This window comes from Protopterus annectens, chromosome 7.part0 (assembly GCF_019279795.1).
Source record: "Protopterus annectens isolate FY-2018-M chromosome 7.part0, PAN1.0, whole genome shotgun sequence".
In the NCBI taxonomy this organism is placed as follows: Eukaryota; Metazoa; Chordata; order Ceratodontiformes; family Protopteridae; genus Protopterus; species Protopterus annectens.
The window spans coordinates 1471996672-1472012213 of NC_056739.1; the positions used below are offsets into that span (position 1 = coordinate 1471996672).

At 42.7% G+C, this 15542-nt stretch overlaps 1 protein-coding gene across 1 annotated transcript in view; it reads left to right on the plus strand.

Annotated features, from left to right (window-relative positions):
- Positions 1 to 5662: 5662 nt before the first annotated feature.
- LOC122807082 (deoxyribonuclease gamma-like) overlaps positions 5663 to 15542 on the plus strand; it is a 925207-nt gene continuing 915327 nt past the window's right edge. The window contains exon 1 of the mRNA XM_044078020.1: positions 5663 to 5782. Within this exon, the coding sequence (XP_043933955.1) occupies positions 5739 to 5782 (44 nt within the window). The 5' untranslated portion in view covers positions 5663 to 5738. The remainder of the gene's footprint in view (positions 5783 to 15542) is intronic.

Genomic DNA, 15542 nt, shown 5'->3' on the forward strand with positions numbered 1-15542 from the left:
ATAACAGTGTCACCATCCATTAGATCAACACTGCCTCCCTGTGTGTCTATTAGTAATACCTTAAAGAGGACTCCGACTTATTTGCTTGCCTCTTGGGTAGAATATTGAATTGTAGTTTTAACAAGTTTTTATCTGTACTCTCAAGCATGAACCTCACAGTTTGTGGACTGGATCCATGTCTTCCTAAGTTATTATTTGTCTACCAAAACAGGACCAGTTATTTCATATATTCTGGAATACTTCATGATGTCTGGTGTTTTCCATGTTTTTTAAAGGATGACTAGGTTTGCCAGTCCTCAGGAAGCCTTCTTCAGCTCAAATGGTATTGATAACGTCTACACTGTTTTGAACTTAACATTTTTAGGCAGTATATTTATTGAGAAAGTCATTTGCATGCAAACTTAATCATAGTAAAGGATTCATAATTTCACGGACAATATCATTTCATTTTTTTGCACTCATCATAGTGATGAGTCTGCCCTAATATAGTTAACAGTCTTCTTTTGGCTAGAGATCAGTGTAGTTACTTGGTTTTGGCCATTCCTGAGGTGTGTGCAGTATATGGTACCACTGATCATGGTATCGTTACTGAGGATTTTCACATTTATTCAGGTCTGTCCTCTGGGTGGCCATGGTGGTGCAGCGGTTAGCATTGCCGCCTCACAGCAAGAGGTTCTCTGGTTCGATTCTCAGCTGGGGTGCCTTCTGTGCGGACTCTGCATGTCCTCCCTGTGGTCGTGTGGGTTTCCTCCAGGTGCTCCAGTTTCCTCCCTCATCCCAAAGACATGCTGTAGGTGGATTGGACACTCCAAAATTTTGGCCCTAGGTGTGTGTGTGTGTGTGTGTGTGTGTGTGTGTGTGTGTGTGTGTGTGTGTGTGTGTGTGTGTGTGTGTGTGTGTGTGTATGTGTGTGTGCGCGTGTGCCTTCTGTAGAAGGTTGAGCGCCGGGCTGGCTCCTCAGCACCGTAAAACTCCACTGCCAACATGAGTGGACAGGAGATCCGCTGTCGCGACCCCTAACTGGGAAAAAGCCGAAAGAAGATGATTCAGGTCTGTCCTCTACAATTCTGGACTGCCATCTCCTGCCTTTATCCTCTGGCGTGTAAGCAAACTAATGTCTTAGTCATTGATATTTTACTGCTTGCAGTTTTCATGTTGCCATTCAGAGACATAACTAGAAGGAGATAGATGATTTATAATCAATAAGTTGTATTTCACCTTTCCCTAGATGGGTTGGTGAATGCACACTCTTTGGTAGATGACTGGGGGTTGTGTACCTCTCCTTATGTTGTAAGCATCTGAAATTCAACATTTTTTAAGACTGAGACTTTGGTAGTGCATGCCACTCCAGGACACTCTTCTGCCTTGCCATTGTTGGAATGAATTATGTAAGATAGTCATAAAACAAAGTGCATCTAAAATTTGAAACATTGGTATTATCCTTGATTAGTGACTGATACATTGGGATCATGTATCTGCCATTGTAAAGTCATCTTGTTACCTTCTGAGAAAAATTGCTAGGATTAAGCACCTGAAACTTTACCTGGTTCAGCCATGCCTTAGTCTCTTTTCACTTTGACTACTGCAGTACTCCTAACCTACGGCTTCCTGACTCCTAGAGTGATCATTTGCAGATTCTGTAGAACTCCACAGTATACTTAGCACATGACTTCCCTCCTTCTTCTTGATGTGCATTATCTTGGAAATCATTTGCTTGCTCATACTAGAGGAAAACCAATGAATGCTGAGACTGCTATATGCTGTTCTCAGGAGATATGTAGGTTTCCTGTCACATATGGGATACAAGGAATTTCATTTTTTGCATTTCCATGCAAAATAAAAAAAACACTTGCTTTAAGTTGTACTATTACATCTGTAACTGAGATAGTGCTTTCTGGATGATCAACTTTTGATCACTCATTGTAGAAGAGTTGTCAATGGGTGGCCACAGTGGTGCAGCGGTTAGCGTTGCCACCTCACAGCAAGAGGTTCTCCGGTTCGATTCTCGGCTGGGGTGCCTTTCTGTGTGGAATCTGCATGTCCTTCCTGTGGTCGTGTGGGTTTCCTCCGGGTGCTCCGGTTTCCTCCCACATCCCAAAGACATGTTGTAGGTGGATTGGACACTCTAAACTGGCCCTAGGTGTGAGTGTGTGCATGTGTGTGCCTTCTGTGGAAGGTTGGGCACCGGGCTGGCAACTCGACACTGTAAAACTCCACTGCGAATCATGAGCGGACAGTTGATCCGCTGTGGCGACCCCTAACCAGGAAAAAGCCAGAAGAAGAGTTGTCAATACAATATATCTTTGTTCACATATTCTATTATCTATCTAAATAGTTTCATAATTTTAAAATGTTGATGTTGATATTTTTGTCTGCACATTTTATTTATTTATTTATTTTATTATTTTACATTTGTTAACCGGGGGTGTCTGACCGAGTGGAAAACATGATTTTGTTCCCTCTTATCTGAAAGAATTTATTGTTTTGTATTGCCTTCCACATAGATGGTGTCCTGCTAGAAGCACATCTGGCTCAACTAATGCCCTGTGCTGGTTGCATGAACTAATTCCATACTGCCTCAGCTCTTCAAGTAAAAGAAAAAAAGTCATTTGGCCTCCTACAGCAATTTAGCCAGTCACACCCCCACCAAATCCATGCCCCGCAGCTCTCAACAGAAGACAAAATTCAATCAGTTGCCTTCCTGCAGTAATTCAGCCAATTATGCCCCAGCAAAGCTACATCCACACATGATCTCACCAGAAGAACCAAAAAAAATATTGTCTTCAGATTACTTCCAGGAAGTCACAATTCAGCCAGTCCAGCTCCTTAAGTGAAGAGTGCAAAAAAAAAAAAAAAACTGAACTCGGGTGACTTCCTGTACTGGCATTTCTGTACAGAAAAACAGTAATTGCAAAGCTGGCCTCTCGATCACCCCCCTAACACTTTACACCCAGGACAAGTGCCCCTTTGCTCACCTTTGCTGTGCTGCTGTGTCCTGCTATACTGGAGATACTAGTGGTTCCCAGGGTATGGTTTGTGGCATGTTGAGTTTGTTCTTTCACTTCCCAAGCTCCATGCTCTTGGAAATTCCTAGCATGGTGGTTTGGGAAGTATGCCACTTTAGTCTGTGTTAAGTAATCCCTAAAGACCTAGTTCTTTGATCTGGAATCCCTAAAGACTTATTTGTTTGGCCTGGCTTATAGTGATAGTTTAATGATGTAGCTAATAAAATTATATTTATAATAAAAAGTTGTATGCTTTGTGTAATTTTATGCATGTTTTTACTTATTTAATTCTGTAAATGTGCTTGGTAGTTAAGCAGGATAATGAAGTTGAAAATAAAAATGATTCCAGGGGGGGTCTGCTTTAGCCGCTCGAAAGCCAAAAACCCCGAATACAAATAGCGCGACATGTAAAGAGTGAACTGTGAATACACTGAATGAACGAAACTGCAAAAGTGGAAATATCGAATTTGCATAGGTGGCCCATCTGCGGTATAGCTCCGTAAGGTAAATGTGCGATAGTTATGGACCTTAGAGTTAGGGAGGGGTTAAGGTAAGTACATAGGTAGGTAGTGTATGTAAGATTTTGTGTAGCTAATGTATGTAAGGTTTAGCGTAGGGTTTTGTTAAGTGTATGTGTGTGGAATATTTAGTTTGTTTGGGTATAGCTCCATGGGGGAAGTGTACGGTAGTTACGGACCTTAGGGTTAGGGAGGGGTTAAGGATAGTGCATAGATAATTGTGTATGTGGGGTTTAGTGTAGGGTTAGTAGTAGGGTTTTGGTGCTTTAATTTAGGGTTAGAAGTAGGGTTTTGGTTAGTGTATGTATGTATTGTTTTTATTGTGTTTGGGTAGGTAGTGTGTTGCGGGTGGTGGGTTGGCCGACTATGATGGTTCAAGGTTTGAAATTTCGTGGTTTAGTACATTCGACGTATTCGCGGTTCGCTCTTTATGTGTCACGCTATTTGTATTCAGGGTTTTCAGATTTCGAGAGGATAAAGTAGACTCATTCCAGGGATATAGAACTGCAACACAGGAAGAAGAAAAAGATAAAAGATAGATGGAAAAAAATGGTAGTAGTGAATAAAAGACAGAAGCAATATCAGCTTGCATTTTAGGTAAGGTGAGACTTAGGGACACAGGTGGACAGTGGTCTCACCTTCGATAACCACATCGTCACGACAGTCAGGAAATCCTTCTGTGTGGCACACCTCATCACTAAGGGCTTTTCATCCAGAAAAAAGGAGGTCATTGTCCCACTGTACTCATTAGACACATTATAGACTACAACACCCAGTTTGGTATGCACCTCACAAGTCATCTGCAACAGCTGGAAAGGTCAAAGAAATACCTCATTAAAAGAATCACAGGCCTAAAGCAGATGCCCTATGCTGACCTTCTAAAAAAACTCCAGCTATACTCTGTGGCATATCGTCTACTCAGAGGTGATGTCTACTTAACATACAAACCCTGAGCTGTTGGACATGCTCCACTTAAAGAAATCCCAATCCCTCAGAGCCAAATGCTCCAGGGATCTAAACCTTGTCATCACAATGAACAAAACACGCTGGAGGGATAGGTTCCTGACCCAGAGACTCCCCATACTCTGGAATAGACTGCCCATACATGTCAGGCAGAGCACCTCCTTGGCCCTCTTCAAAAGGAACCATGACGATTGGATGGGAGATAGGAAATTCACCCTGGGGATCATGTCAGTTGCCCGGTTAGACAGTGGTCCAGGGAAGTAAATATTGTGGGAAGAAATATCCAGGGAATTGTTATGGCTAGGCTTGTATAGACCCTAGCGCCGATAGCCTAGTACCAACCTATGAACCTATAAAATAGAAAATACAAAAATAGGCAGAATCAAATACAAGAAGCACAGGAAGTACTTAAGAAACAAGGGAATCCAGTATGGGTTTGGGTGATATATATTTTTTTCTTTAGCCAGTAAGTCAACTAGGCACAAATGCCACTTTTCTAGAGTGACTCAGGAGCATGTATAAGTATGCAAATGTAGACAGATGGTATCAAACACAGAACTACAGGATGAAGCATCTTAGCACCTCATCCTCTCTGTTAAAATTCTGTACTACCATAAAGGCTCTGACTACAAGAGGACAGCATTCGTAGTCTGCATAGTGTAAGGTCAAGTACAGAAAAATAATAAGACCTTTCATTTTTTCCCTTTAATACATTTCAAACGTATTATAATCCGCTCTAGAGTACAGATATTTTGGACTCTTCTGTATGTCAGGGATATGCTATTCAGACTCTTCATTTCATATAATACAACAATGCTCTTAATACTCCAGAAACCAATTATGCATTATAGGTAATTGCTTTCTTGTACTTTTGTTGTCTATACAAGGTCACTGCATAGTCACATGATTCCTATTTACAAGTGAATATGTGCTTTCTCATGTCTTTTCTGTCTGGGGATAACAGCACAATAAGAAGGATGTGGTAAATGCTGTCATGCAAAATCTATTTGAATAGTTCTGTAGAATAACTTTTTTAGCAGGAAGTGAAAAGCTCAACGTTTCTAGAGGCAAAACGGCTTTGTTAACAGCTGTAGTCTGCTATAAACGTAAAAAAAACAGTCAAAACTGCTTTCACTTTCCTTATTCTAAATACAAACTTCTGTACCAAAATAAATACTGTTTAGCATCTGCAGTGTGTGAGTGAGACTGCAGACATACAGAATCAACAGACTAACTTATTTGGTCAGCAGAGATGATGAAGATGCTGAATATAAGACTGTGCCCAAAAAGAAAAAGGTAAGGCTAATGCTTTATATAAGCTGTGAGGGTTTTGTTAAAATGTTCATAAAAGCATAGTAAGATGTTTACATATGTCTAATGTGCTTGCTAAAAATATCCAGTCATGACTAATGTGCTTGCTAAAAATATTCAGTCATTTATAAGCAGCCATCTTGCTTGGAAGCCCTAATATATTGCGAAATAAAGACTAGCTGAAGTTGAGGATAAAGGAGTAAGAAAGGGATATATAGGTATGCAGAAAAGAACTAATTGGGAAACATTTTCTTAGCTATGAAATAAGATGGCTGCACAGTTTCTGGAATAGACTTCCCATACACTTCAAACAGAGCACCTCGCTGACCCTCTTCAAGTGCAAGCTTGATGAGTGGATGGGAAACCATAAATTCATCCCAGGGGTTCAACTTGTGTCCCTCATTGATAGGGGTGACAGATGCTGACTGAGGTTTATTTTTGGGGATAAACTTTTGGCTAGGCTTGTAAGGGCCCCAGGGCCATTAGCCTAGTTCCCTCCTATGATCCTATGATACAATGGTCTTGCTGTATCTAACTTGAGAATTTGACTGCGGCCTGCAGGCTTACTTGAGGTCACCTAACAAGTTTAAGACAGAAGATACAATAAGCATTGTTAAGGACTGTGTGATACATACGTTAAGAAAGAAAAAAATTGTAATCGTACCCCTTAGAGTTCCCAGTTAAAGGAGAACCACTCCCCAAAACTGAAAAAAACATATCTTTTTCAGCCAGTTTTGAACTTTTCTGGATTGCTAATGCCTCTGTATCAAAGTAATTGGTTACTATTCTTTTCTAATTTGTTATACCCCAAAAATTATCTGAAGGCGGCTGCCATGGCTAGCGTTATTTTGTTTTACAGTCAATGCCTTTGTCTCCCTGATGTCATGTTAGAGGGACAGAAAAAAATCCTCACAATGAGGGGATCATTTTCTGTAGTTTTCTCTCTCATCAGTTGACAGCATTGCTGTGACTGCTTACTTTTCACTGTCAGCATCAATCTGCATTTTTAATTACTGTGCTTCCTTTGATTTTCATTAGCGGCCATCTTATTGCAGCATTTTAAGGAATGTTTGAATGACAGGCTTGAAAATGCAGCTGCGCTAATTGTTTTCAAAGTAACAACTGTAGTTCAGTGTTCAACTGTGAGAAATTTAACTTCTGTAATTTATTGATGTTACTTGAGTTGAGATGGTTTGTGTTTCATTCGCAGTTTTAAATATTATAGCTAGAATTAAAGTCCTTGACGATAATCTTCTTTCCCCAACTCCAAAAGAAACATGCATTTTTACAGAAATGACAGTGAAGAAAAAATGCAAAATGAAATAGGGACAGAAAGTAAGAAGAGTTAGATGAACTCAGCCATGACTCAGGACACCCACTCCACCTATCTGGACTTACTTGAATCCATCATGATTCAGCCCTCTACCCTGATATTGGGTGGCTTTAACTACCCAACCGTAGAGTGAAAGACCTATTCTAGCTCAAACATGAATGCCCAAAAATTCCTTGACTTCTTCGGTCCCAATGCATTGGATCAGCTGGTCGACACCCCTATGAGAGGTGAAAATATCCTCGACCTGGGCCTAACCAATATGAGTAGACACTGTAGCACTCCTACAGTGTCATCCTCCTTGGTAAGATCCGACCATAAAGCGATCACTTTTGAAGTCACCATCTCCCCTGCCCCCCGTCAGGGTCAAACAAAAAAACTTTTCCAAAGCTGAATACAATCTCCTCAGAGCAGGTATAAGCAGCTTTACAGCCACCGTCCCTTCAGTTGGAACTAGCACTAATGTCCAAGCCTACATAAAAAAAACTATATGAGCACCTACATAGCTGTATGAACTCAACAATACCTGACAGGACCAAATCATCTTTCTCAAGGAAGAGTAAACATGTCTGGTGGACAACAGCAATAAACAAACTCGATAATAAAAGGAAAACATTGCTGTCCAGGACCAAGAAGGAGCAGGTGGCAAGTTGGAAGCTATCTCTCCTCTGTCTGAACAAGCAAATAAGATCACTGGTGAAATCCTCTAAGGCTAACTTCAAGTTCAGATTAGCCACATCCACTAAGGTTAATTACAAGGCCTTCTTCACATATGTCTGCAATCTCAAAGGCAACATCCAAATCTGCTCTGAACTGGTGGTCAATAACATCACATACACAAATGGCATAGATATAGCCAACCTGCAGTGGAAACTTCACCCCCCTGTCCCCGCATCCTCCCAAAACTAGGACATCCCCAGTACCTGCCCCCTTTCCTCATCACCAGGCAACAGGTCTTCAATTCCCTCTCACAGGCAAAAAATACAGTCTACATGGGACCCAATAACATCCCTGGCTGTATCCTACATGAACTCAAGCATGAGCTGTCAGCTCCATTATGCGCCCTATTCAACCAAAGCCTGAGCACCGACTTCATCCCAGCTGAACGGAGGACAGCCACTGTCATCCCTCTACACAAAGGTGGATAATCCACTGACCCAGGCAATTATAGGCCCATCAGCCTAACTACCCTGATCTGCAAGGCCATGGAATACATTATCATGGACCTTATAAACAAGGACATTGGCAACCTCTAAATGCTTGACTCCACACAGTTTGAAAGGGAGATCATGCCTGTTAAACTTGGTCAACTTCTTTGAAACAGTCGCCAAAACCATGGACAAGGGGAAGATGGTGCACACCATCTACCTTGACCTAGCCAAAGCTTTCAACACTATTCCCCACTCGGGCATAATAGATAAACTCTCCCAGCCAGGCATCAACCCATATATTACCAGATGGGGAGCTAACTGGCTCACTGATAGAACCCACTCAGTCAAAATAGGGGAAGCCACCTCTAGTAGTAGACCCGTAACAAGCAGTGTATCCCAAGGATCGGTCTTGTGGCCTCTAATGTTTGGGATATACTTTTCTGAGGTGCAAGCCAAAACCAGTGGTCTGTGGCTGACCAAGTTTGCAGATGACTGCAAGCTGGGTGCTGTCTTAAATCCCTCTAGTGATGTGAACATCCTCCAAGAGGGCCTTACCCAAACCAATGACTGGTGCCAGAAGCATGGCCTCAAACTGAATGCCAAGAAATGAATCATTATCAACTTTGGGGAAAATGGCATCCCCAGTAATTATCACAATAATAACAACTTACTAAGCATGCAATCAGTCTTGAGGGACTTGGGCACCCTTGTTAATAGCAACCTGACTTTTGACCACCACTTTGCTTCCACTGTACTGAAGGCTTTCTACATGGCCCACCTCATAAATAAGGGTATTTCATCCAGAAACAAGGAGGTCATAACATCACTGTACTCCTCCCTTATCAGACCCATTATCGAGTACAATGCCCACTTCAGCATGTACCTTGCCAAGCACATGCAGCAGCTGGAGAGATCACAGAGGTTCCTCACCAGGAAAATCCAGGGTTTTAAACACATATCCTAGACTGATAGGCTAAAAGCCCTGTCCCTCTACTCAGTCTCATACAGACTGCTCAGAGGAGACCTGTGTCTGGCATACAGGGCCATCTCAGACCCAGCCTTGATGGAGTTGCTGCATATCCGTAAGTCAAACTCCACTTGCACAACCCACACATGAGGCCTCAACCTGGTCTGTGACATTAATAGAACTTGTTGGCGGGATAGATTTGTGTTCCAAAGACTTCCCCATCTGTGGAATGGACTCCATCTTCATGTCAAGGAGCATAACTCTCTAGCCCTGTTTAACAGGAACCCGGACAACTGGATGGGAAACAGAAAATACACTCCTAGGATTCCACCTGTGTCCCTGCTGGACAGGGGAAACAGGTGCTGACTTTGTGGGAACATGGGCAAAATTTTTGGCTAGGCTTATAAGGGCCTCTGGGCCAATAGCCTAGTATCATCCTATGAACCTATGAACATATTTGCCTGCTTTCTTTCTTTGTGGCACTGAGCTTTATTAAAGGGAAAGACATTTGCATCTGGAAACTAAGCTTGAAAGCCCTGGCTTTGTTCAGACTCCAGGTTACACTGGTTATCTGAAGTGTGAGTCTGGCAATCTGTAACTGATAAGACACATTTAAAAGACATTGTTTAAGAGGCATTGTTTTCTAATGGCTATGTAGTTGGGATAAGTGACTAACCTAATTACTCTGCCACTCTTAGTAGCTGTTGTGATGTAACAGATGAGACAAATTCAAGAAAGAAAGGCAAACAATTATTAAATGATGTTTTTCTGTACATGAAGTGTTTAGTGTTGGATTACAGGGATGGAAAAGCACTTTTTGAAAGAAAAAAACTTGACTTTTGGGTGGAGTAAAAAGTGCATATATCCATAGTAACCTAGAATTATGAAACAATGAATACACAAGGGTTTTTCCTAGACATGATTGTAGAACAATTAAGAAATATTCTACTGGCTCACCAACAGAAAAAAGAAAGATGCTGTAGAACAGAGGTGATGCAATGTTTTACATTGAACCAACATAGATTTTGTGATTATTTGAGCTTTTGGGCTATTAAGTGCCCTTTATTGGGAGATATTAAGTTATTGATGCTTGAAACAGTGCTTAAATAGGGTCTACTATAAGTGCATACTTGCTTGCTAGTGACTCACAACACTTTTGATTGCTGCCACTTGCTCTAACTGCCAAGTGCCCTAATTCCCATTAGCCAAGTCCTAGTGAATTAGCTAGCCTCACACCACCCATAACTACTGAGCTCCATACCCCTAGCAGAATCCTAACTCTAACCCTAAAACTCCCACCTGGTCCCTAGCCCTAACCATAACACTGTCCTTCTGAACCCCCTAACCATAACACTCCCCTCCTGAACCCAAAACCTGAAGCACTCAATCACTCCCTAGCCCTATACTCTCCTCCGCTTCCACTCTGTAAATCTAAATTCCCTCTCCCTAAACCGAAATCTCCCTGAAACCATAACCTACACTCCCAACCTTTCTTACTCCCTCCCCATCGCTGCTGCACCAACCTTGCCCAAACTTGGCTTCTGTGTTTGGGTAAGATGTGGCAGATCCCCTCTCTCCCAATTTATTTATTTATTTACATTTGTTTCCTGGGTAATGTCCGACTGGGCTGGTAGCCCGTTTTCAGCAGAGACCCTAGGAGAAGACTGCGTGAGCCTGAAACTTTAGAAGGCCAGGTTATGGCATGAAGTGGTGTGTGTGTGTGTGTGTGTGTGTGTGTGTGTGTGTGTGTGTGTGTGTGTGTGTGTGTGTGTGTGTGTGTGTGTGTGTGTGTGTGTGTGTGTGTGTGTGTGTGTCCATGTATAAGACTGTGTGAGACTGAAACTTTAGAGAGCCAGGTTATGGCATGAAATGAGGAGCTCTCCCTGCATGTTATATTAGAGTCAGTGCTCTTTTAGTAGGGTAGATAACAGCTGAAGAGACTGCTCTGACACTTAATGGCAAATAAATCACAATAAAAGACGTGTAAGAATAGCTAAATGCAGATAAGAAAAATGAGAAGTTCTAGTTTATAATTTGCTGGTCTGTCTAAATAGACAATCTTTGTGAGATGGATGTTTTGATTAAGAGAAACTGAATTTGCAATTATGTCCAGGCCATGATGAAGTAACGTGTTATGAAAAAGACAGGGAATACCAACAGAATAAGCCTGTGGCTTAGCTAACTGAAAGAAAGAGAGAGAAAAATAAGTCCAGGTAGGCTGTATGCACAGATTTCCCCTCGTCCAGGGCCTTGGTGACTGTCTCATAGGATTATAGGAGGTTACTAGGCTAATGGCCCTGGGGCCCTTACAAGAGTTTATACCCAAAAAGAAACCTCATTCAGCACCTGTCACCCCTGTCAGTGAGGGACACAGGTGGAACCCCATCCACTCATCAAGGTTGCGCTTGAAGAGGGTCAGCGAGGCGCTCTGTTTGACATGTATGGAAGTCTATTCCAGAGATAGGGCAGCCTCTGGGAGACAAACCTGTCTCTCCAGCAGGGTTTGTTGATGTCACATATTAGATTCAGGCCTTCCGAGCGGGTAATGCATGAGGAGTTAGACTTATGCATATGAAGCATCTCTAGTAAGGAAGGGTCCGAGATTGTCTTGTAGGTGAGACACAAATCACCCCTGAGTAATCTGTATGATACCGAATAGAGTGATAGTGATTTGAGCCTGTCCACATTGGACAGGTGTTGGAGGCCATGGATTTTCTTTGTGAGGTATTTCAGTTGCCTTTCTAGTTGCTGCAGATGTTTGGAGAGGTACATATCAAATGGGACGTTATACTCAATTATTGGACTAATGAGGGAGGAGTATACAGAGGTAATAACCTCCTTTTTTCTGGATTCAATCCCTTTACTTACTTATGAGATGAACAAAGTAAAAGGCTTTTCTGACCACTGCCATTACATGATGGTCGAATGTGAGGTTGTTATCAACCTGAGTACCCAGGTGTCTCACCACAGGTTATGTGGTTAGGGTGTTGTCATTGATGTGGTAATCAGTAGGGGCAGTGTTTTTGCCAAATGGAATGATGACACATTTTTTTGCATTTAGCTTGAGGCCATGACTTTGGCACCAGTCATTAGTTGCTGTGAGACCCTGTTGCAGTATGTTAACATCATTTGGGGAGTCAATGACACCACCCAACTTACACTCATCCACAAACTTGGTCAGCTACAGGCCTTTTGTCTTTACCTGGACCTCTGGGAAGTAGATGCCAAACAGTCGGTGTCCCAGGACAGATCCCTGGGGAACTCCACTAGTGACAGGTCTGCTATCGGAGGTGGAGGCACCTATTCTCACCTTGAGGGTTCTGTCAGTGAGCCATTTGGCCACCCACCTGATGAGACAGAGAGTTACACTAAGTTGTTTTAGCTTTTCAATGATGCCCAAATGGGGGATTGTGTCAAAGGCCCTCGCCAAGTCAAGGTAAGCTGTATGCACTGACTTTCATTCATCCAGGGCCTTGGAAACAGTCTCAAAGAACTCAACCAGGTTCGACAGGCAAGATCTGTCCTTGATGAATCCGAACTAGGTGGGGTCAAGTGCTTAGAGATTGCCTATGTCCTTGTTTATGAGATCCATAATAATATGGTCCATGGCTTTACAGATCAGACTTGTCAAGCTAATGGGGCGATAATTTCCAGGGTTAGTAGGGGCACCACCTTTGTGCAAGGGGATGACAATGGCAGTTCTCCACTCTGCTGGAATGAAGCCTGTACTTAGGCTGCGGTTGAATAGGGTGCTCAATGGCGAAGCCAGTTCTTGCTGCAGATGGTGCAGAATACAGCGTGGGATACTATCAGATCCCATGGAAGCTGTGTTCTTTGCCTTGGATATGGCCTTTAGCACTTGATCTATGGAGATGTGACATGCGGGACAAGTATCAGGGATGTCAAAAGGGCCTTTGGAGGATGGGACGGTGAAGTTTGCACTGAACCTTTCTGCTAGCAGGTTGGCTAAGTCAACAGGATCAGTGTAAGTATTAATTCGGAGCAAACCTGGGCTTTGCCATGAAGGTTCCTGACGTAACTGAAGAAGGCTTTGTGGTTTCCCTTTGTTTCAGAGGCTAGTTTCAATTCATAATTGGCTTTGGAGGCTTTCAATAGTGATCTAATTTGCTTGTTGAGGCTATCCAGTTTGGCACATGTTCCTTTTTACCCTTGGACAACAGTTTCCTCCTTTTGTTGTAAAGCCTGTTGATAGAGGATGTCCACCAAACAGGTTTGTGTTTCCTTGAGGAGTAGGTTTTAGTTCTATTGGTTATGCAATTGTACAGGTGCTTATATACTGCACTGGTATACTGTTCAGCATAGTTGTCTGCATACTCTGAGAGGGCGGGGGCGGTGGTGTGAAGCTACAGATACCCTCCTTTAGGAGGTTGCAGTCAGCTTTTGAGAAGTTTTTTAGCTTGATTACTGTTGGGGGGGTTAGGTGGGATAGAAACTTCGAATGAAACAGTCCAATGATCTGATCTCACAAGGGAAGAACATACTATGGGAGTGGTGCAGTGGTCTCAAAGAATTCCACCAGGTTTAACAGGCATGATCTCCCTTTGACAAATCCAAACCGAGTAGGGTCAAGTGTTTGGAGATTACCTATATCTTTGTTGATAAGGTCCATGATGATTTGCTCCATGGCCTTGAAGATTAGGCTAGTCAGGCTAATAGGTCTACAGTTCCTGGGGTCAGTGAAAGCACCACCTTTGTGCAAGGCAATAACAGTGGCTGTTTACATTCAGCTGTTATGAAGCCATTGCTTATTCATGTTGGAGCCCATGCAGGACGCAGCTTGGGATGTTATCATGTCCCATAGATGCTGTGTTTTTGGCTTTAGAGAGGGCATTTACAACCTGCTCTTTAGAGATACAAGGTAGGGGACAGGTTGTAGGGATGTCATGGGATATGTGTGGTGGGGACAGGAGAGTGAAGTTTTCACAGAACCTATCACCAACTGGTTAGCTATGTCCACAGGCTCAGTATATGTGGTATCATTAACTACCAATTCTGCAAAAGCTGGGCTTTTCCTTTTAAGTTACAGATGTAACTATAGAATGCCTTGTGGTTGTCCTTTGTTGAGGAAGCTAATTTGGACTCGTAGTTTGCTTTGGAGGACTTCACAAGAAGTCTTATTTGCTTGTTTAAGCTGAGGAGGGAGTGTTTCTAGTTTAGGAGGGCTCACCCCCTCTTACTCTTAGACAACAATTTTTTCCTCTTATTGTAAAGCCTGTTAATGGCAGTTGTCCACCAGGCAGGTTTGCTCTTCCTTGAGGAGTTTGTTTTGGTCCTGTCAGGTACGGCTGAGTCAGGTGTTTGCATAAAGCTTTGGTGTAGAGCTCGGCATAGTTGCCAGTTCCACCTGAGGGAAGAGATGCAGTGAAGCTATTTATACCATCCTGTAAGAGTTTATAATCTGCTTTGGAAAAATTGTTTAGTTTAACTGCTGCTGGGGTGCGGTTAGGTGTGATAGTTACTTTGAATGAGACCAATTTGTGGTCAGATCTCACCAGGGAGGACCTCACAGTGACAGTGCTACAGTGGTCCCTCATATTGGTGAGCACCAGATCCAGGATGTTGGCACCCCTTGTTGGGGTGTCAACCAGCTGGTCCAGAGCACTCGAGTTAACAAAGTCGAGGAACCTTTGGGCAAATGAGTTTGAGCACAAATAATTTACCCAGTCAATGGATGGGTAGTTAAAGTTGCCCAAAACCATGGTGTTTGGATGTATCTTGATAGACCCAAGTAGATCCAAATAGGCAGAGTGGGTGTCCTGATTCATGGGGGGGGTCTGTAGCTGACAATGACTTGAATGGGTGTCCTTCCAACAGTTAATTGCACCTGAAGTATCTCTAGGGAGTCATACTGTTTAACCAATCTGGAGGTGTATTTATCTTTAATGAATATTGATACAACACCTCCTTTAGTTTTTACACCTTCAGTTTGAGGTCTGAACATGTGGAAGCAGGTGTAACCCAGTATGGCTGGGGTGCTCTCCACAGCCTTGAACCATGTCTCTGTGACTGCACAAATGTCTGCATCTTGGAAGGTGAGAGCTGCTTCCAGTGAATGCAGTTTCATGTTGAGACTCCTAGCATTTAGCAGCATAACCTTGAGGTTGTTTTTAGATGGACTTTTTACATTGGGAAGTTTGTTCTTGAGACAATGCCTATAAAAGGCACTATGGGGGTGCCAAGAGTCTTAGCCAGTAGCTGAAATCCCAGGGGAGACAGATGAAGACCATCTGTGGCAAAGCATTAAGGTCTGTTGATCATGCTGTCCCAGGCTGACAG